Source organism: Heterodontus francisci, chromosome 2 (genome assembly GCF_036365525.1).
Source record: "Heterodontus francisci isolate sHetFra1 chromosome 2, sHetFra1.hap1, whole genome shotgun sequence".
In the NCBI taxonomy this organism is placed as follows: Eukaryota; Metazoa; Chordata; class Chondrichthyes; order Heterodontiformes; family Heterodontidae; genus Heterodontus; species Heterodontus francisci.
In genome coordinates this window covers 70,048,250-70,070,889 of record NC_090372.1, presented here as the reverse complement: position 1 = coordinate 70,070,889, position 22,640 = coordinate 70,048,250, and the positions used below count along the sequence as shown (strand labels likewise).

Genomic DNA, 22,640 nt, shown 5'->3' with positions numbered 1-22,640 from the left:
AATTGATGCTTTTTTTATTAAGCACTTCTAACACCCACAGCCTGAAAAACAAATGCCCTATAACTCGGGTTAAAGAGAAATCTCCCACTCAAGGATATTACCGAGCTAGCCTGTTTTATTGGGCACAAAGCTAAGTGAATTAAAAACAAAACGTGCTGGAAATACACAGCAGGTCTGGCAGCATCTGTGGAGAGAGAAGCAGAGTTAACGTTTCAGGCCAGTGACCCTTCATCAGAACTGGCAAAGGTTAGAAATGTAAGAGGTTTTAAGCAAATATAGCAGGGGTGGGGCAAAAGCGAACAAAAGGGAAGGTGTTGATAGGACAGAGGGTCACAAGAGAATAACTAACAAAGAGATCATGGGGCAAAGGCAGAGTGTGTTAATGGTGTAGTGAAAGACAAAACGGTAGTGCAGAAAAAGTGTTAAATGACAGAATAACGAAAGCCCTAGCCAAAAGCACAAACATGAAAAAAACAGTGGGCAGGCACATGGTTAAAAAAAAATTAATGATGAAACAAACTAAAATAAAAAAAAGGGGGGGGGCACTCATGATCTGACATTATTAAACTGAGTGTTCAGTCCGGTAAACTGTAGCGTGCCTAATCGATAAATGAGGTGCTGTTCCTCCAGCTAAGCGAATTGTGGCGACTGCTGCTTGTCCGGTTTGTCCCTTTCCTTTGGTCGCCAACCCCCTACAGAGCGGCTGTTGCTTGGAGACTAATTCTGTTGTCTGGCCAGGTTTCCTGAGGTGCGGTAAAGCGGAACAGCACGAGGGCAAAGAGAGACTCGAACTTGTTTCAACACATCAGGAGGAAGTAAAAGTCGATCTTAAAGAAACAAATGAAACTTTGCAGCAGTTGAGATAACCAGTCGCCGAGCAGTAACAGAGTAAGAGAAAGTGAGTGCGGCCAGGCAGGCAGTGGAGAGGGGAGCATGTCCTCATCCCAGGCTGCCCTCAGCCAGTGAAAGCAGCACTGCGAGTCTTTGAGGTGCCAGTGGAGAGAATGGAGGAGACCCGGGGACAGCGCAGAAGCATCCGTGCAGCCAGCGCCGCCACTCTCTGCCTGAAAGCCGGAGTCACAGCTCTCAAGAGCAGAGCCCCTCAACCCCTATCACCCGGAGAGAATAGAAAAGAGATCAAGGTTTGTCAAAAGCTTTCCCTTTCATTTAAGCCAACAGAACTACAGAATCACTTGGTTCGATTTTTCTCAGTGACTCGTGTGAGGAGGCCGTATCCACATCGCACCTTGACAAATCCCCTCCCCTGATGGAAGTTTGTTCACAAGTTGTTGTTTTTGGTAAAAAAAATTATGAATCAGTGGTTAGGCCCCAGCTTCAGTTCTGAACATCATACTTCAGGAAGGATGTCAGGGCCTTAGAGAAGGTGCAGAGGAGATTTTCTAGAATGGTACCAGTCTCTACACTATGTTGGAGAGACTGGAGATGCTGGGGTTGTTCTCCTTAGAGCAGAGAAAGTTAAGGGATGATGTAATAGAAGTGTTCAAAATCATGAATGCTTTAGATAGAATAAATAAGGAGAAATTGTTTCAATGCAGTAGTGTCACTGATCAGAAGACATACATTTAAGGTAATTGGCAGAAGAAATAGAAGGGAGGTGAGGAAAAATGTTTTTTTATGCAGCGAGTTGTTATGATCTGGAATGCACTGCCTGACAGGGTGGTGGCAACAGATTCCATAGTAACTTACAAAAGGGAAATGGATGGTGTTACAACCAGGTGAGAAGGGTGTCTAAGGGTCCCTTTCAGCCTTCACCTGGTCTTACCGTAACAGGGTTTAACTTTAAACAACAGTGTTTTTAGCTCCCCCTTGGTGAATCCTTGTTCACCGCTTTCCAATTAAAAGGCAAAGAAACCAGCACAAACAGGTTTTCTTAGGTTTAAAGAAGAAAAGTTGAAATTTATTAAACTTAAACTCTCATTCAGTCGATGCCTACGGATACACAATGCGCCCACGCTAGTATGCATACATGATACACACATGCAAATAGAGACAGAAAAGAGCAGAAGGGAAAAAATAAAGTGGAAAAGATTGAGGCAATATCTGAAGAGTTTTTGTTACAGTTCTTCGAGCTCACTGCAGAGTCCGTGATTGTAGGTAGATCTTGCTTTTCGTTGGGGCCCAGTATTCTTCTTAAACCTTTCTTGGTGTAGGAGACTTTTCTCTCTTGGGCTTCATGTGTCTTCAGTGGATTTGGAGTTCTGTGAGAAATAGATGGGAGCAGACAGGAGAGATCTTTTCAGTCCAGGAGCAAACAGTCTTTCTGAGTTGAAACGCTCTGTGGCTAGTTCAAAAGACGCTGGAACAGCCAGTTAGTCATGTGACCAGCTGGTCTAATCAGTCCTGGCCCTTGTGGATTGTATATTCCTTAGCAGGCCCTAAAATGCACTTCCTCACCTTGATGTCTGTTAGTATGTAAATGTTTTTTTCCAGCCATGGCTGATGTGTGTAACAAGTCATTTCCTCACTCCAACAACAGTTAAAAATCAATGTTCGTGACAAAATTGATGTGCCTCATTCTTGGCAGGTGGGGGCTTAGCATGACAGATGGATACTCGAAAAGGAAACATTTGAAAGGCTATGGGTAAAGAACAGGGGGAGTGGGACTAATTGGATAACTCTTGTAAGAGCCAGAACAGGCACAATGGGCCAAATAGCATCCCTTTGTGCTATATGATTCTAATTACTATGTTACTCATAAGAGAAGTGAGCTTAAACTCTTGGATATCTGTTGAACATTACAATTTTGAGTATATTATACAGAAAGCATGTTTATGGTCCCTACAGGACTAGACCTAAGTAAACTATTAATGCATGTCTGTCATTATCATATTCACCCAACTCATTTTAAAATGAGTTAACTGAAATAACATTAACAGCTTTAGTTTATTCCACATAGCTGTTATGTTGTAGGTATTACTACATTTCTAACTAACAGTTTTATGAATTTGCACACCCAGTATGAAAATTTGCATGCTCGGACTAGATATACGAATTTCTGGTGTGTGTTTTCCATGATTTTTCATCTAGGAGTGTGAATTCATAAAATGAGTCCATTAATCTTTTCATTTTTGGCTACGCCAGCATTATTGCCCATCCCTAATTGCCCTTGAGAAGGTGGTGGTGAGCTGTCTTCTTGAACCGCTGCAGTCCACGTGGGGTAGGTATACACCCACAGTGCTGTTAGGAAGGGAGTTCCAGGATTTTGACCCAGTGACAGTGAAGGAATGGCGATAAAGTTCCAACTCAGGATGGTGTGTGGTTTGGAGGGGAAGCTGCAGATGGTGGTGGTCCCATGCATTTACTGCTCTTGTCCTTCTAGGTGGTAGAGGCCGCGGGTTTGGAAGGTGCTGTCTGGTGCGTCGCTGTAGTGCATCTTGTAGATGGTACACACTGCTGCCACTGTGCGCCAGTGATAGACGGAGTGAATGTTTGTGGATGTGGTGCCAACCAAGTGGGCTGCTTTGTCCTAGATGGTGTCGAGCTTCTTGAGTGTTGTTGGAGCTGCACCCAACCAGGCAAGCGAAGAGTATTCCATCACACTTCTGACTTATGCCTTGTAGATGGTGGACAGGCTTTGGGGAGTCAGGAGATGAGTTACTCTCCTCAGGATTCCTAGCCTCTGACCTGCCCTTGTAGCCACAGTATTGATATGGCTGCTGCAGTTCAGTTTCTGGTCAATGGTAACCCCCAGAATGTTGATAGTGGGGGATTCAGCGATCGTAATGCCATTGACTGTCAAGGGGAGATGGTTAGATTCTCTCTTGTTTGGGATAGTCATTGCCTGGCACTTGTGTGGCGCGAATTTTACTTGCCACTTATCAGCCCAAACCTGAATATTGTCCAGGTCTTGCTGCATTTCTACACGGATTGCTTCAGTATCTGAGGAGTCGTGAATGGTGCTGAACATTGTGCAATCATCAGCGAATATCTCCACTTCTGACCTTATGATTGAAGGAAGGTTATTGATGAAGCAGCTGAGGATGGTTGCGCCTAGGACACTACCCTGAGGAACTCCTGCAGTTGAGATGATTGACCTCCAACAACTACAACCATCCTCCTTTGCGCTAGGTACGACTCCAACCAGTGGAGAGTTTCCCCCTGATTCCCATTGACTCCAGTTTTGCTAGGGCTCCTTGATGCCATACTCAGTCAAATGCTGCCTTGATGTCAAGGGCAGTCACTCTCTCCTTGAGTTCAGCTCTTTTGTCCATGTTTGAACCAAGGCTGTAATGAGGTTAGTAGCTGAGTGGCCCTGGCAGAACCCAAACTGAGTGTCAGTGAGCAGGTTATTGCTAAGTAAGTGCTGCTTGATAGCACTATTGACGACACCTTCCATCACTTTACTGATAATTGAGAGTAAACTGATGGGGCGGTAATTGGCCTGGTTGAACTTGTCCTGCTTTTTGTGTAAAGGACATACCTGGGCAATTTTCCACATTTAAAAAAAATTCATTCATCGGATGTGGGCGTCGCTGGCCAGGCCAGCATTTATTGCCCATCCCTAATTGCCCTAACTGAGTGGCTTGCTAGGCCATTTCAGAGGGCATGTAAGAGTCAACCATATTGCTGTGGGTCTGGAGTCACATGTAGGCCAGACCAGGTATGGACAGCAGATTTCCTTCCCTAAAGGACATTAGTGAACCAGATGGGTTTTTACAACAATCGGCAATGGTTTCATGGCCATCATTAGACTAGCTTTTTGATTCCAGATTTATTAATTGAATTCAAATTCCACATTCTGCTGTGGTGGGATTTGAACCCATGTCCCCAGAGCAATACTTTGGGTCTCTGGGTTACTAGTCCAGTGACAATACCATTACGCCACCACCTCCCCCTGTTGCCAGCTAGATGTCAGTGTTGTAGCTGTACTGGAACAGCTTGGCTAGGGGCGCGGCAAGTTCTGGAGCACAGGTCTTCAGTACTATTGCCGGACTGTTGCCGGGGCCCATAGCCTTTGATGTTACGTTAACTGTGCATTGTCAAGACCTGAATTGTGTCCCCATTCAATCTTTTCTCCTTCAATGGTATCAAGTTCAGTTCTGACCTCGTCTTTTATAGACAAAACTTGCTGGGGACTGCCTGAGGGACAAAATTGAATAATGAAAAATTCTAATATTTGTATATACAGAAATAAATACGGATACTACATTTAATACTGTAGGCCAAACAATGGGAAGAAAAGCATGAAGGCTTAAAGATAATGAAGATGGTTCAGCATGTAGTGATAGAAAAAAGTCTTCTGAAAGCAGTGACAATGATAATTTATTCTGTTCTTGTTATGACTATGACTGCAGGGATATATTAATCAGTTAATTTAAGCTCCCTGTTTAATTGTGACAGTGTTGTTGAAACAAACATTTGGTTAGCATAGAATTATCTAGAGTATGTAGGTGAGGAGAAGGAAAATGTGAGGGTTTCAACATTTAGCAGCCCTCAAAAAGAATGGAAATCCTAAATATATTATTTTTTACTGGAAAATATTGTTTAGCTTATGCAACAGTTTTATATTCATATGTTTTCATGGTATACAGTATACTTGGTTAAATATACATAATTTAGAATTACGTGGAGTGAGCCTTTTGTACTAACTTACAGTCAACCGAGAAGACTTAATTCTGGTGAATAGCATTAGTATTTAGATGTCTTGTTGCAGTTGTCACTTTGGTATCCATTGGACTTCTAGGGCTAAAGAGATCAAGGGATACAAGGAGAAAGCGGAACCTGAGTTTGGATGATCAGCGATGATCGTATTGAATGGCGGTACAGACTTGAAGGGCCAAATGGCCTATTCCTGCTCCTATTTTTCTATGTTTCTATTTTATTTGGCTGTTTTGTCATACTTTTGTGAGCTTCCTCCATCGGATGGGTTGGTGTGTTTTCATCTCTTGAGATATATAGCTATATGGGTATGCTGGTGGTCTGCTGGCCAGGCAGTGTTATTGGAAGTCATCTCCTGAGATGAACAATGGAACCCTTGGTACAAGTAAAAGTAAGTGATAGAAGTGTGTTGTCTGGTCACAGTAATAGGTATAGATTGAGATGATCAAATACTCCATGGGCCACAGTGCTTCCTTTGCCACTGAGACATTGGCAGCTAGAGAAAGGGTAATATCTCTTGAAGACATTCAACCAGTGTTGAATAACAGAAATAGAGAGATACAGCACTGAAACAGGCCCTTTGGCCCACCAAGTCTGTGCTGACCATCAACCACCCATTTATACTAATCCTACATTAATCCCATATTCCCTACCACATCTCCACCTTCCCTCAATTCTCCTACCTACACTAGGGGCAATTTACAATGGCCAATTTACCTATCAACCTGCAGGGCTTTGGCTGTGGGAGGAAACCGGATCACCCGGCAGAAACCCATATGGTCACAGGCAGAACTTGCAAACTCCACACAGGCAGTACCCAGAACCGAACCTGGGTCGCTGGAGCTATGAGGCTGCGGTGCTAACCACTGCGCCACTCAAATGTAGGGTGAATCAATCCTCTGGAGTTTTACTTTATTAGTTTTGGAGATTATGTAATATTTATGTTGAACTTTACCTCAGGAGATTAACTGGTTGGGGGAATCTCTGTGATAGTCTAGTAAGCAAAAGAAGAAATCTTAATCGGAACCTTGCTTCATGCATTATTATATTGTTATGATTTTGCCTCCACTTCTTGAGCTGCTGATTTATGCTAGGGTACATTCCTATAGGCACTATCATGCCTCTGTGCATTGCGACCATTCTTTTAAGTGTGAGCCTAAGTGTGAGGGATTTCACAACCAAAGCCAATCATGTCTGCAGCCACTTTTGAGCAGGTGGTTAACTTGGCACTGACTAGGAATCTATCTTGGAACCTTTTTTTGGATACCACGATAGATGGTATAGTAATCCAGCTCATGAGAGCTGAGGAGAAAAGAATAAATTAAGTCAGGTGTTGCAAAACTATTAAACAGTCTGAATCATTGTTATTTTCACAAGCTCAAACTGTGGGTTGCCAAACATGCTGCCAACTGTATTAATTTCACATATGGAGGGCCCTGCTTACAGTAACAAAACACAAGGTAACATGGCTGATACCTGAGCTTGTTGTTCATCATTAATAGAAACTTTTAAAGGCTAGTTTATCTTCAGAAGTAGGTTGGATAGGTGGGAATCTTCACCACATTTGTTTGTCATATAGCATACTGTTTAGCAGTAAGTCTCAACTCCATTTATTTTTTGAGATGTGACAATTCTAGGTGATAGACTCCAGCTGTGCCATTTTTCTTGCATCCCTTGTGTTGGATTTTACTGCGTTATTAAAACCAAGTGATCTTGTAGCATTGCTGATGATAAAAAAAACATGTATTTCTTCCCCGTAGCAGTCTCTGTACTTGTTCCTCATTCTCACATTCTTTCAGGTTCCTTGTTTCCCACACTCTAATTCTTTCAGGGCTCCCTATCTCTGTCTTTCTTTTTAATCTTTCATTCTGCCTGTCTCACTGTATGGCGGTCACATACCTTTCTTACTCTCTCTGTATGTGCCTGCCTCTGACTGTCCGCACTCTTTTTCTTCCGATTTCTTTAAGCCTGTCTTCCCACCATCTCTTTTCTCTTTACATCTTCCATTCTCTCTTTACATCTGTCACTTTTCCTCCATTTCTATCTGCATGTCTCTTCCTGCTCTCTTTTTCTTTGCATTGTATGTGTGTGTGTGTGTGTGTGTGTGTCTCCCTTTCATTCTTTCTCGAAGGGATTTACAAATAAGGAAAGAAGAAAAAGTGATTGATAAAATTATGAAAATACATATACAGGGAGAGGAGGCTAGAGTGTAAAGGTAGCAAAGATATTTAAGGGAAGATTTTCCTGGTTTTGCACCAAAGCTCAGTGGATTTCCCGTTTGGAGAAAAATCCATCAGGTTCCTTAATAGGCGTGTGTTCCTGCTCACCCAATTTTCTAATATTCACTGCATAGTAGTCCATGCAATCTAGTGAAACTGGGCAGAGACCCAGGAAATCTCCAATTAGATACAATCCATTGATTAGTTGTAACATTATCTAACAATGCAGGAGATATTGTTAACAAAAATAGAAAACACAATATCTGTGGAGAGAATAAAAGTTGATATTTCATGTACAGACTTTTCTTCAGAAGCGATGATCAGATTACAGATTATCAGAATTTAAATAGGAGCAAAACAAGGGGAAGGGATTAAAAAAATGCATAATGACCACTCAAGCACAAAAAGAAATAGCATGCTGTATAATACATGATCAAATACAAGAAGAGAAAGAGGTAGCAAGGTAAAGGTGACAAATGGAAATCATGCAGTAGAAAGGAGCAGAAATTCCTCAAGGTAATTGGAGTGCTTCTGAAGAATTCAGTATATTGATGAGTCAGAATAATGCGAACCAGGATATGCTGTCAAAGGTTGCTTTAGGAAAAGAACCTCCCCTAGCACTAAAGCCTCCAAAGTGGAGTAATTTCACCTTTCTGTGTGGATGCAGGGATGCAGGTACTGACACGAAGACATAGAGCACATCTCAGGCAACCTAACCTGCCTGTCATCCCTCTCTAGGACCTCCTCCCTTTCTTTCAAACAAGTCCACTCAGAGGATTCCAGTTAGGAAAACACATTTGTGCCAGATGGTGGAGGCAGAAAAAATTAAAACCATTTGCCACCCGAAAATGATAGGTACATACATACCTATAAAGGCATTCAGCTTACCTCTGTCATTTAACTACTTCCTGCCTGAACTACCTATCCCTAGCTACAGTGGACACTTTCGGGCAAAATTCATATGTAGCATAAATTGGGTGGATGATGGGAGGGGAGGGAAGGAATTAGAATGGGACCTGTGCTGTTTTTGTGGGTCAACTTTAAATTAAATCGCTGAGCTGCTAGTGATAATTGCACGTCAAATAGACAGCTCATTGATAGGGCTGGTGGGAAATCTGGCTTGGCAGCTGCTTTTTATTAGTAGACTGAAACATCTTAAAAGGGAGGGGCATATCTCGATAATGCATAGAGGACAGTGATGTTCTGAAGCAGCAGGTAGGATGATTTTAATCAGGGCCTCCAGAATCTCATATGCAATTGGGAAGGTGATCCTAGATTAAGTCAACAGCAGGAAGGAAGTCCTCTTCCCCTTCAATGTGTGGTGGGTACACGGAGAAACTTCTTAGCAGGAATGGAGAAAGATGGCAGAGCAAGTAAATGCCATAATCATTGTCCCACAATCTGACTGCAGTACAGGGGGAATAAAACAATAACCTCACCAGGACTGTCAAGGTAAGAATCATCTTAATAAAAGCAAAATACTGCGGATGCTGGAAATCTGAAATAAAAACAAGAAATGCTGGAATCACTCAGCAGGTCTGGCAACATCTGTGGAAAGAGAAGCAGAGTTAACGTTTCGGGTCAGTGACCCTTCATCGGAACTGACAAATATTAAAAAAGTCACAGGTTATAAGCAAGTGAGGTGAGGGTGGGGCAAGAGATAACAAAGGAGGTCTAGATTGGACCAGGCCACATAGCTGACCAAAAGGTCACGGAGCAAAGGCAAACAATATGTTAATGGTGTGTTGAAAGACAAAGCATTAGTACAGATTAGGTGTAAATACACTGAATATTGAACAGCAGCAAGTGCAAACCTGAAAAAAAACAGTGGGTAAGCAAACTGAACAAACAAAGATGAAATGAAATAAATGCAAAAAAAGATTGTAAAAAATGTAAAAAAGAATGTTAAAAAAAAGGGAAGAAAAAATAACTAAAAATGAAAGTAAAATGGGGGGCTATCATGCTCTGAAATTATTGAACTCAGTGTTCAGTCCGGCAGGCTGTAGTGTGCCTAATCGGTAAATGAGATGCTGTTCCTCGAGCTTGCGTTGATGTTCACTGGAACACTGCAGCAATCCCAGGACAGAGATGTGAGCATGAGAGCAGGGGGGAGTGTTGAAATGGCAAGCAACCGGAAGCTCAGGGTCCTGCTTGCGGACTGAGCGGAGATGTTCCGAAAAGCGGTCACCCAGTCTGCGCTTAGTCTCCCCAATGTAGAGGAGACCACACTGTGAGCAGCGAATACAGTATACTACACTAAAAGAAGTACAAGTAAATCGCTGCTTCACCTGAAAGGAGTGTTTGGGGCCTGGGATAGTGAGGAGAGAGGAGGTAAATGGGCAGGACACCACCTCGTCCCCGTCCCAGGGCACCTTCCCCTGTAATCGCAGGAGGTGGGCAGCTTGCACCCTGTCTTTGCGGAAGAGGACAGAGATACAAACTTCAGGGGCCTCGCCTTTGAAAGAAGGATCCTTTTTTTAAATCCATTCTTGGGATGTGGACATCATTGGCAAGGCCAGCATATATTGCCCATCTCTTGCTGCCTGAGAAGATGGTGGTGGGCCTTTTTCTTGAACTGCTGCAGTCCATGTTGTGAAGTTACTTCCAGAATGCTGTTTGATAGGGATTTTGACCCAGCGATGATAAAGGAATGGTGAAATGTGTGCTTGTAATTGCTGGATGCACCGGAGCTTCCATAATATGCTGGAGAGCTTGGAGAAGTCCACTTCCAATTTGTGTAAAGTTCTGATGATGTTGGCACTTTGCAGCAACTATGGAACATATGATCACCGCCGTCAACACTGCAGATGAACCTTCCCTGCAGGAGTCTGTGGCACCAGTACCAACATCCATCAGGGATGCTCATACTGTGACCATGAAGGCTCTGGGTGCAACCAAGTCCTTTACTTGGAGAAATCAGCAGTCCCCTTAAGTTGCTGCAGAACTTTAAAGCTTGCAGTAGTGTGATTTCTCCCCCACTTCAAAGGGCAAGTTCCCAATCACAAGTGTTTCGATGCCTGAACCTTGCGAACACTGGTAAAATTAGTGATCTTGGAGATGCATACAAGGTTAATGCACTATAATTTGAATGAGTGTGATTTGCAGACCATTCCACTTTGAACCAGCTTACAACTGGTTGGAATTTATATGCATGTTTGTGTCAAAAATCTTTACTTTCGACCTTATTTCAATCTAAGGTTTTTTCAAAAATAGTGTGTCCATATCTTAAAAAAATTGTTGTTTGGATATGGGTGACACTGACAAGGCAAGGCTGCATTTATTATCTTTCCCAGTTTGCCCTAAGAAGGTAATGGTGGGCCTTCTCCTTGAACTGCTGCAGTCCTTATGGTGATGATGCCCCTAAGTGTGTTCTTCCATTGTGAGTTTAGAGTGAAGTGTATTTACAATACTTTATAAGCCAACCTTGGCAACCTTGAATAGCCTAATACATTTCTTCCTTATCAGTTCCCAGGTTAGATAGCATCAATGTGTTCTGCCAGCTCCATCCATACTACTTTGGTGCTGCTCTTTATTGCAGGATGGCTCCCATCTTAAAAAAGAGGGCCATCCTACTCTGCAGCAACTTCTGCAGAAAAAACACCAAAGCAGTGTTTCTGAATAATACAGTTCTCCTCACTTGTCTGCTTCCAGCAATTTCTACCTCTCAGTTGCAGAACAGTTTTAGGGGTCAGCATCTGGCAGCTGGGAATCTTTCTCCTGACCCTGCAATTCCCAGCATCTCTTGTGTTGTGCACTAGCTGTTAGCCTTGAGTCTGTGTTCGTACTCCAGCTTCTGAGTCAGAAGGTTATGGGTTCATGCGTCGCTCCAGAGTCTTGAGCACCAACACTTTAAATGCAGTATTGAGTGAAATATTCATTGTTGGAGCGGTCATCTTTTGGATGACACGTTAAACCACAACTACCCTCTCAGGTAATCATTAAAGATTCTGTCCATTATTTGAAGAATGAGTTCTCCCACTGTCCTAGTCAGTATCTATCCCTCAACCAGCACCTAAAACAGATTATCTGGTCATTTATTCAGTACTGTTTGTGGGATCTTGCCATGTGCAAATTGGCTGCCAGGTTTTATACATTATAACAGTGACTACACTTCAAAAGTATAAAAATGCAAGTCTTTCGTTCTTTCGTTTCCAGCAGGTCTGTGCTGGTGTTTATCCTCCACATGACCTTCTTCCACCTTATGTCATCTCACCCTATCAACATATCCTTCTGTTCCTTATTCCCTCATGTACTTATCTACTAACCCTTTAAATGCATCCAAGCTATTCAGCTCAGCCACTCCATGTGCTAGCAAGTTCCACATTCTCACCAATCCGAGTAAAGAAATTTCTCTAGAATTCATTTTGCATTTATTACTACCTTATATGTATGGCCCCTTGCTTTAGGCTCCCTCACAAGTGGAACATATTCTCTATGTCTATCCTATCAAACCGCTTCATAATTTTAAAGACCTGTTTTAGGTCAACTGTCAGTCTAGTCTTTTCGAAAGAAAAGAGCCCAAGTCTTTCTCTCTCTGTTGTCGTATCATCTTTCAAAATGTTTTTTGAATTTTCTGCAGTGCTTCTATATTCAGTTGTTATCAAAATTAATACGGTTATTAAAATAAATATGCAAGAACTTGCACATAGCAAGTTCAAAGCTAGAAAGTCAAAACTGCACTTGTTTATCAGCTGTATTCGCTGCTCATGATGTGGTCTCCTCTACATTAGGGAGATCAAGTGTAAATTGGGTGATTACTTTGCAGAACACCTCTGTTCAATCCCCAGACAAAACCCAAGCTTCTGATCGTTTGTCATTTTAATTCTCCACCCCACTCCCATTCTGATCTCTCTGTCCTAGGCCTGCTACACTGTTGCGAAGAAACTTAATGGAAGCTCAAGGAAAAGCACCTTATCTTTCGATTGGGCACCTTACAGCCTTCCGGACTCAACATTGAGTTCAACAATTTCAGATCATTATCACTGCTGCCATTTATTCGGACAGCAGCTTTTGGTGATGATTCTGCTATCCCATTTACGCCTCCACTAGATCCATTTTTTGTTTCTTTACTTGTCCCATTATCACCACCCCCCCTCCCCCCCAATTATCTTGCACCATCATCCATTTTGTTATTTAATCTCTCCTGCCTTCTACTATATCAAATATGTTCCCTTTTGTTATTTGTTCCCATCCGTTTCTATACTTGCTTAAAACCTGTTAGTTATTTTTCCAGTTCTGATGAAAGGTCATCGACCTGAGAGTTTAACTTTATTTCTCTCTCCACAGATGCTACCTGACCTGCTTAGTATTTCCAGAATTTTCTGCTGCTCTTTCAGATTTTCAGCATTCCCAATATTTTGTTTTTGTATTCTTGTTTATTAGGTCTCTTTTGTTCTATAAATACAGCAATGAACACCAAAACACTCTGGATTGAATTGATCCCATTGCAGTTGGAATCTTTATTAGTCAAACTGCATTGAACAGTGTACACGATTTTGAAATAATCATATAGTTTAGTGCTGTGTGGAAGTCTGAGTGAACAAATGTGGCTAAAATATAGAGAATGTTATTTCTAACTGTATTCAGGCATTTAGTAGTTGCAGTACTTATTTTATGCCTCTAGGTGGCACTTATGCACTTCACAGATTGTTTTAAAATGTATCTACAGAGGAAGTACATAATATTCACTGGAGACAAGTTACAATGGCCGGAATTTTACCGTAATCGCTGGCTCCAGCACAGGTGGAACTCAAATGGATGCAGCCTCCGTTCCCGCGCTGCGTCTCCTATCCACCGGCATCACACGCGGGGCAGCCAATTAGCAGCCCCGTGACGTAACTGAGACCTGAATCAGCTCGTGCGGGCGGGACGATATACATCATTGGGGGCAGAGCCACATCCGGGAATGTCTGATGTAAACCCTTGAAAAATGTTTACCTCAATGAAATTGACCAGGTACTTATTCATTGTTTAAAAATCAGCAGTATTAGTTGTGGTTCACTGAGAGGCTACAGTTCTGTTAGTGCACAAGGAGTTAGAGATTTAAACACAGGTGGAGGAAGTCATGGAGGGGAGAAGCACTCGCTCAGCCCCCCGTTTTTCGGATGATTCACTACAGGTCCTCCTTCAGGCAGTTGAGGAGAGGCGTGATATCCTCTTCAACCCAGATGGTAGAAGGTGACCGTCAACAGTGACAAAGATGGCCTGGCTGGAGGTCGCAGAGGAGGTCAGCAGCCGTGGCGTCGTTCGGCGCACATGGATACAGTGCCACAAGCGCTTCAATGACCTGCTTCGCTCTGCCCGGGTAAGGGGAATTCCTCATTCATCTCATCGTTATTTTGTCAAAGGAGGGTGTATTTGTATTCATGATGCAATGTGGAACCCCTGTGTGATCATTGCCTGGCTGCCTCCTTGCATTGGGATGCAAGATGGGCATATGTGAGATGAACGTTAAGGAGGGATTGATGAGGGCACGCTCAGCAATGGCACAGCAGTTAAATGCCACATCAACCCATTTGGGTGATTGCGTGAAATGTGCACACAAATGTTTGACCTAATTTTTTTCTTTCATTAGGAAAAGAGGGCACACGACGCCCGAGAGAGGTCCCGGACTGGTGGTGGCGTGGCCTGTCCAGCATTCCTCAGTAGAATGGAGGAGGACGAATTGATGGTAGCAGGGGAGGAAGGAGGACGAGCTGTAGCAGATGGCGAGGGCGGTGAACGTGGACATGGCCATGATCGTGGGTGATCCGGAAAGTGGTGTATTAGTGTATTTCGGGGGGGAGGGGGCAGGGTGGGGGAGCGTTGATGGGCCAATGTTGTTATGAGTTACTAAGGAACATAATTAGTCCCTCAAAAGTCCCATCACACTGATGTGACCAGAATGGACTCTAATACATGTTCTCCACTCTGGCTTTCTGATCAAACTGATCAATATGATTTTCCCAGCAGGTGATCGACTGCATGGAACAGGAAGCATCTCAGTTGTACCACCATCCACCTCTGAGGTTGAGGAGGGCGCCTCAGAGGGCGCACTGTCACATCCTCGCGACGCACCAAGCACCAGCGCAGATACAGATACCTCGGTTGGGATTTGCGTGTCTGTGGATTCGATTTCACGTCCAGGTGTCAGCACAGCACAGGTGCCGGGCCAGCCACCGGAGGCAGAATCGGCCGATGCCTCACACAGTCGGAGGAGTGTGGGAGGCCAGACCAGTGCAGAGCAGCAAGCATGCATTTGAGAACATCCATTCGGCAGGAGATGTTGCAGGTGCAGCAAGCGGTCCTTGAAAATCTGGCGGATCTGCCTGAGACAATGCGCGCAATTAATCAAACTCTGGCTACATCCATCCAGAGTATGATTTCTGCTCACTCTCAGGCAATTGAACATCTGGCTTCCCCCACTGACAGATTGGCGACTCCAGTGGAGGGACCAGTTCTGGATGCACTTCGGGATGTCAGATCGATTGAGGCCTCCCTGGACCAGAGCATCAGAGAGCAGAATCTGATGCGCTGCCGCCAGGTTGAGGCCGCTCATCCCTCTGATGTCACCATGGAGGATCGTCCGAGCCTCACGAGGGCACAGGGGCAGCAGATTGCTTTTGGGAGCTCCTCTCAGGGCGCCTCTGATGCATCCTCCAGCTCCTTGCTCCCTCTGCCAGGGACATGTGATCAGCGAAATCCCAGGGTGTTACAGGGTACTCATGAGATTTCTCCGGAGAACCCTGAGATGCCGGGGCCCTCAGGGCCGCGAGCAAGCAGAGGACGTCCGCCAAAGTCATCACAAGCAGGGCAGCAAACAGTTCAGCCACCTGCCTCTGGTGTGTCTGGTGGCGAGGGATCATGCACCTGAAAGAGCACTCGGAAAAGATTTAAGAAATCACTTTAACATCACTAATGGTTCACAGAGTGAATTGAAAGGTTTTTTATTTGAATGTGTTATAAAATATTATCATAAAATTGGGTTCTCTGAGATTTTGTCATGGCTTTCCTGAGGTCAAATCCAACATCGTTGCTCAACAAAAGTAGTTCAACATGTGAGGTCTCACACCTGTGTGGCGTTCCTCATGATGTGAAGGATTACATCGTTGCATTCTCTCTCCCCGTGAAGGTGAGTGAATTTGCCCTTTCAGAGCCTCACAATTAGTCTTGTCATACGGTAATCCCAATTGTGCGAAAATTTACAGACTCTCAATGGAAACATCTACCTCTTAAAGACACCCTTGTCTATTGAGCACTTAGATCCAAATTAAATTCAGCTTCCTCTCCATGACCATCAAGTCAGTGGTGTCCAGCTTCATCATCAGAAACATCATCGTCATCTGATGACACATCGCGATGACACTGATCCTTCTCCAGTGCCTCTCCATTTTCAGTCGCCAGGTTATGCAAGGCACAGCAGACGACAATTATTCTTGCAACCCTTGAAGGTGTGTACTGCAGTGCTGCACCTGAGCGGTCAAGACACCTGAACCTCATTTTAAGCAGGCCTTTAGTTTGTTTGATGGTCACTGTGGTGGCCGCATGGCTCTTATTGTATCGTTCCTCCACATGACCCCTTGGATTCCTCACTGGTGTCATGAGCCATGTCTTCAGAGGATAACCCCTGTCGCCAAGTATCCATCCCTCCATTCTGTCTGGAGGCCTGAAAAGTACAGGCACGTGGGAGTTTCGGAGAATGAAGGCATCATGACAAATCCCAGGGTAACGTGCACACACCTGCATGATTCTCTGATGATGATCACAGATGAGCTGAACGTTCATTGAATGGTATCTCTTGCGGTTAATCAATGCCCCCGACTGACCTGCTGGGGCTCTGAAGGCCACATGAGTACAGTCAATCACTCCTTGTTCCATTGGAAACCCAGATATAGTGCTGAAGCCTCTGGCTCTCTCAGCCTCACAACTGTTGTCCGCCTTGAACGTGATGAATTGGTTACCACGTTGGAACGATGCATCAGTGTCAACCTTGATGCAATGGGGCGCTGCTGATTGTGAGACTCCGCACAAGTCTGCTGATGAGGCTTGGAATGAGCCAGACACATAGAAGTTAAGAGATATTATAATCTTTAGAGCAACTGGCATTGGATTGCCTCCGATACAGTTTGAGGAAACATCCACTGCCAACATCTCACAAAGAGATGTGACAGTCTCCCATGACAGCTGCAGTCTTCTTCTGCACTGGTGATCTGACAGCTGCAGGTAGCTCAGACGCGACCGGTATGCCCCTCCTGGTGGGTAGGCACGTATCCTGACATGTGTTCGCTAATGGACGACTCTGCCACCTGCTCTCCCTCCCACATCACGCTGGTGCATTGGGTCAGCTTGTTGCACGTTCCCCTGGACATTTGTCCTTCTGTCCCTCATTGGGGCCATGTCCTCCTCATCTGATGATCCACCTCCACATTGAACAATTCCCATTGCAGTACTACTCACCAGATGCTCTGACCACAGGTGTTAGCTTCCAGCAGTTAGGACTGGCTCACGAGATCCCCTTCCTTTCACCACATAAATCAAAGTTGATGGGTTCCCATCAGCAGTGCAGAACACTTAGATGAATCCTTTAGCACAAGTTGCAAGTCACACACCTTGTCAGGATATACAAATAGCATTAGAATTATTTCAGAGTAAAACTGAAAATTGTACTTCCAACTCCCTCCTGAATCAATGCCTGCCGCCCTTATGTAGCTGCCGGCTGGTCGACACGCCCCACGAGCCGATTTACAGACGTTAAATCAGACCTCATACGTAAAATTGTAGTCAATTGCTTTGTAAACGACCTCAATTACCTTTCAATCACTTGTATACGGGCGGAGGGCGCAGACTCGCTCACGCCCGACTTCCGACGTTGGTAAAATGACGTCTGCGCATAATGACGCCGGGGACACGGCCCGACGTCATCGCGCTTCATTTTACCATCCGGATGCCTCCGAAGTGACACATTTCGTGCCGGTAAAATTCCGGCCAATGTCTCCATATTCTTTCAGAAGATTTAGTTTCACCAGTTATTTGCCGCAGTAAATTTACATTGGAATCATTCATTAATTTGTGCAAAAGTATGGTAATTTATTCTAAAAAAGACAAAGCACAGAGTTTCTTCTTCAGAATGATGTATGCAGATACTCTTGTTACTGTAAATGCTTAACCTATTTTAAACTAATAAACAAGATAGCATTCTTAATCATAATTTTGTGTGTGGAAGTATGTATACAAACAGCTAGCTAGAAATGTTCATACAGAGGTGCTGACACTGGAAATTGTAGAAGAGTCAGTGAATCATTTATGTTTCATCTGACGGAACGTGGAAGGAAGTGAAGCAAATGTTTGTATGTTGTGTTGAAACTGTTGAAAATATAGCTTCATTAAATAAATTGTAGATATTCAAAGAGAGACCGTGAATGCTGCAAATCTGAAACAAACAAAAAATAATAGAAATGCACAGCAGGCCGATTAGCATCTGAAAACAAAAGGAAGATTAACATTTTGGATAGAAGCTTTCATCGGAACTTATGCGTTCACTGTTTTCTCTCACAGTAACACTCATATAGAATTGAAAACACAGCACAAAGTATGTACATACATAAAACGTTTACTCTAGTGCTGGAAAATGAACCAAATAATGGTCAAGAATCGAAACTTTCTGCAGGTTCCAGATATTCCTTCAATAAAAGATCATGCATCTTCCGTGCTTACTTAGCACAAACCAATTCTTATCCGATCTCTTCACGAAGGTACTTTCCAGCAGGGGGCATTGGATACTAATCAGGAGGAGAAATCCTGGATGATTTTTCTCCTTACTACCCCAGAGCTACTGAGACCAATTGTAGCATCACAATTGCTCCAGCTGAGACCAACTAATTCAGCTCAGGCAAAGAATCTAACTTTTTGGTCTTCTGGTATTTATGGTTTCAGCGTGACTCTGGCATTGTACTTTTCCTAACTTGCTGTTATTACTTAAAATGCATACTCAGCAATTTTATTTTAAATTTTTATCTATTTTAAATAAATAATAGATGTTTTCCAGGTCATTGCAGGGAGAGCCTGTGCAGTGGCTCAGGAACACCTTAAAACCTCCCAGACAGCTATGAAAAGGCAGGCAGGTAAACATGCCAAGGCTAGAACATTTCATCCCTGATAAGCCCCCGAATTTCTGTTATGATCAGGTGAAGAGGGGTCGAAGGGCTCCCCTCTTTTCCCTCTCCTTGTTTGACCGCAGTAGGTTTACTTCTTTTCTGAAAAGGATATACTTGCCAATTCAGTGAGTGTTTAACTGTTTTTGCACTGTGATCATAAAAGAACCAATCGGACAGGTTTTCTTGAGTTTAACAAAGAAACAGGTTAGCTTTATTATACTTAAACCGATCTGGGTAAAATAATAAAATACTCTGCGACTTTCACACACACACACACACATACATACACTTGAAGTTCACACATGCACACAAATAGATTACGGGGGGAGTGGGGGGGAGGATAGATTGGTCAAATTAGAGTCCAGGGAAATAAAAGAGGTATACAGTCTGTGGAGGTTGGTGACTCACCTGGCTTCTGGCTGAACTCAGCAGTTTTGCAACTTTCCCTCCGTGGTCCTGATGCTTCTGATTTAAAGATGTAGACAGTTGATTTGGCTGTTCTCCTGGAGACAGTAGTCAGTGGTGATTTCCTTCAAGGAGTCTCTGTCTGCAGCAGGGGTGTCCCTGGTGCTCACAGTCTCCAAACAGGGTTTGAAGCTTGCATCGTGGGTTGAAGTGAGAGGGAGGTAGGAGGGAACACACTCAGGTCTCCTCTTGTCAGCATCTCAGCGGCTTGATCTTCTACTGCAGAGAAAGCAGAAGATTAAAAACATGAAGGGTGGATCTGTCACATGACGGTAACCCAGTAATTCACACATGGTCATTACTAGTGTATTCCCCCTTGCAACTTAATTAGTTCATGTCGAGAATCTCCTTCTCATAGCTAGGGTCCCATTGTTCAGGTGATTAGGTTTAGTGGTTCATCTCCACCAATTGATTACCTCAGGTGATTGCCTTGATGGGACAGGATATGTGGTTCACTCAGGGTTAAAAATTGTCATTTGACATAAAACACATTTTCGTGACAATATCCCTTGATACATTTACCTAACAACACAATTCTTAACAGTAATAAAAACAATAAATTGTTCCACTAAGTTAATTGCACATTACTAGTTTGTTTATGAGATTTTTAAAACTGTTTACCTTCCTTTAATTTACATTTATTGTATGCAATAAATCAAATTCAGTTAATTGGACTTGGTTATTTGTGATTGAAGGTTCTGATGAAATCTGCACTTAAGATGACTATGGATTTGCTGTCTGAAGTTCTGAAAGCCCTAAACAGAATTATTGCACTTCTGACACAATTTCTTACTGGTATTAACTTTTCACTTTATCCAACTTTTTCGCCTTACCATCATAGGCATAATCCTGTTGAACTTGCAGTAAGTGACAGAAACACAAAATGAAGTTGTTGATTTTAAAAATGTTTAAACAATTAATAATGATTGTGAAACACAGATGAACTTTAATTCAACACACCTGTTGTTAAATAACAGTTGAAATACAAAATCTCATTACTGAGTGGTGACACAGCACAGGCCCAAATCACATTGCTTTATGTCCTTTTCTAAGTTTTAGGATGAAAGGTCCACATACCCTGTATCAATAGGTTGAATTTAATGGGCCCCTCCAGAGACGAGTTTGGAGAGCGGGGGTGGGGGGTACGGCCCATAGAATTCTGATAGGAGTTGGGTCTGGATAGGCCGATGATGGCCTTCCCACCCAGAGGCCAATTGAGGTCCTTAAGTGGCATATTACCGGCCACTTAAGGGCCTATTCCTGCCGCGCCTGGGATTTAACCAGCACCGGGGTGGGGGATCCCTGCGCCAAGCAGAGAGGTTGCCAGTAAAATGAGACGACCTCCCTGCGGGCTTGGGGGTTAGCCCTCCTCCATGGGTAATCTGTGGTCCGGCAACCCTGCCTCACTTACCTTGGTCTGGGCTCCAGCGCTGGGCCTGATTACAAGGTTTCTTGCAGTACCCGCAGTGGCCACCACTCCCAGTGGTGCTGCCGATACTACTGAGCTGCTGACCCTCTGATTGGCTGGCAGATCTTTGAGGGGGGGAATCCCCGTCTTTAAAGAGTCGGCGATTCCTGCGCTGGGCACTTAAGTCTTGAGCACGCTAGATCGTGCCAAGAGGGCTTCGAAAGTCCGAGGCAGGATTCCCCTTGCCTTTTCAGCTTGGCACCAAGAGCCCTGCTGGCACGTCAAAATCCAGCTCAATATTTGCAGGGGCCCAATACACATTAAAGTTTGAAAATTACTGATGTACAATAAAACAAAATTTACCCAACTGTAGATGGTTCAAATTTATTAATTTGCAAGAGTGGGGCATTAAGTGGCGTGCCTGCTTAGTTAGACTTTTTCCTGTACTCTTCAGTTCAAATTTTCTTTGCCCCGTAAGTTGCAAAAAGGGTAGAGAGGCATGAGAGAAAGTGCAAAAATATTTACAAGGATGATACCAGGACTGAGAGGTTATAACTATTTGGGAAGAATGAACAGACTGGTGTTGTTTTCTCTAAAAAAACGAAGGCTCAGGGGTGACTAAACAGACAGCTTTAAAATCATGAAGGGGTTTGATAGGGTAGATGTAGAGAAAATGTTTCCACTTGTAGGAAGTCCAAAACTAGGGGTCATTATTATAACATATTCACTAGTAAATCCAATAAATGATTTTAAAGCCGTCTGTTTGACCACCACTGAGCCTTCACTTTTTTAGAGAAAACAACACCTGTCTGTTCATTCTTCCCAAATAGTTATAACCTGTCAGTCCTGGTATCATCCTTGTAAATATTTTTTCACTTTCTCCCATGCCTCTCTACCCTTTTTGCACTATGGAGACTAGAACTGTGCATAGCACTCTGTATGTCATATACAAGTTCAGCATAACTGAGAGTTTCATGGACAGCACATTTCTGAAGGTGGTCACCCCACAGCTTAAGGGTCTGCAGGCAGAGAGGGAATGGCAGACAGGCAAGCAGGACCAGGCAAGTAGTGCGGGGGTGCCCTGAGTGCATCCCGCTCTCCAACCGGTATTTAGTTCTGAATACTGGTGGTGGTGATGGTTCCTCTTGGGAGTGCAGTCAGAACCAAGTCCATGGCACCACGAGTTAAAGGCCTGTTCAGGTCAGGAAAAAAAACCCCGACCCGAGCCCAACAGAACCACATTGGACCCGAGCCTGACCCGGCCCGAGTCCTTCCATTTTTTTCCCGAGCCCAACCCGATCCGAGCGCCACTCGACCACCAGAATGTTCACTTTACCTACCTTCCAATTCCGAATCCGTTTTTCACTTTTTCATTTTGTGCAGATAAGCAACAAAAACTGTAATTGGACTTGAAAGGCTGTTTAAAAAGATGAAGATTAGAGCCACGAAGTCTGTGATTGTTTGGTCACGAGTTAAACCAAAACCCATGGAGTTGTGCCCAGACAGGTTGTACCACACTGTACCAAACATAGCAATTGCCCGAAGGCTCAGGAAACTTCATTATGCATTATCTAGACTCCTGCTTTACAGGTTGAACTACTTGCTGTTTCTGTTTAGCTCGTGACCAAACAATCACGACCAAACAATCACTGACTTCGTGTCTCTAATGTTCATCATTTAAACAGCCTTTCAAGTCCAATAAATACTGTGTGTGTCCGACCCAGCCCGACCCGACCCAAGCCTGAAAGCTGGACCTGGAAGGGCGATGCGACCTGACCCGAACCCAACACATGTCAT

At 43.8% G+C, this 22,640-nt stretch overlaps 1 protein-coding gene across 4 annotated transcripts in view; it reads left to right on the top strand.

The window, feature by feature from the left end:
- Positions 1-795: 795 nt before the first annotated feature.
- dnah5 (dynein, axonemal, heavy chain 5) overlaps positions 796-22,640 on the top strand; it is a 610,401-nt gene continuing 588,556 nt past the window's right edge. For all 4 annotated transcript variants that reach the window (XM_068058833.1, XM_068058843.1, XM_068058824.1 and 1 more), the window contains exon 1: positions 796-1,142. In XM_068058833.1, the coding sequence (XP_067914934.1) occupies positions 1,005-1,142 (138 nt within the window). In that variant the 5' untranslated portion in view covers positions 796-1,004. The remainder of the gene's footprint in view (positions 1,143-22,640) is intronic.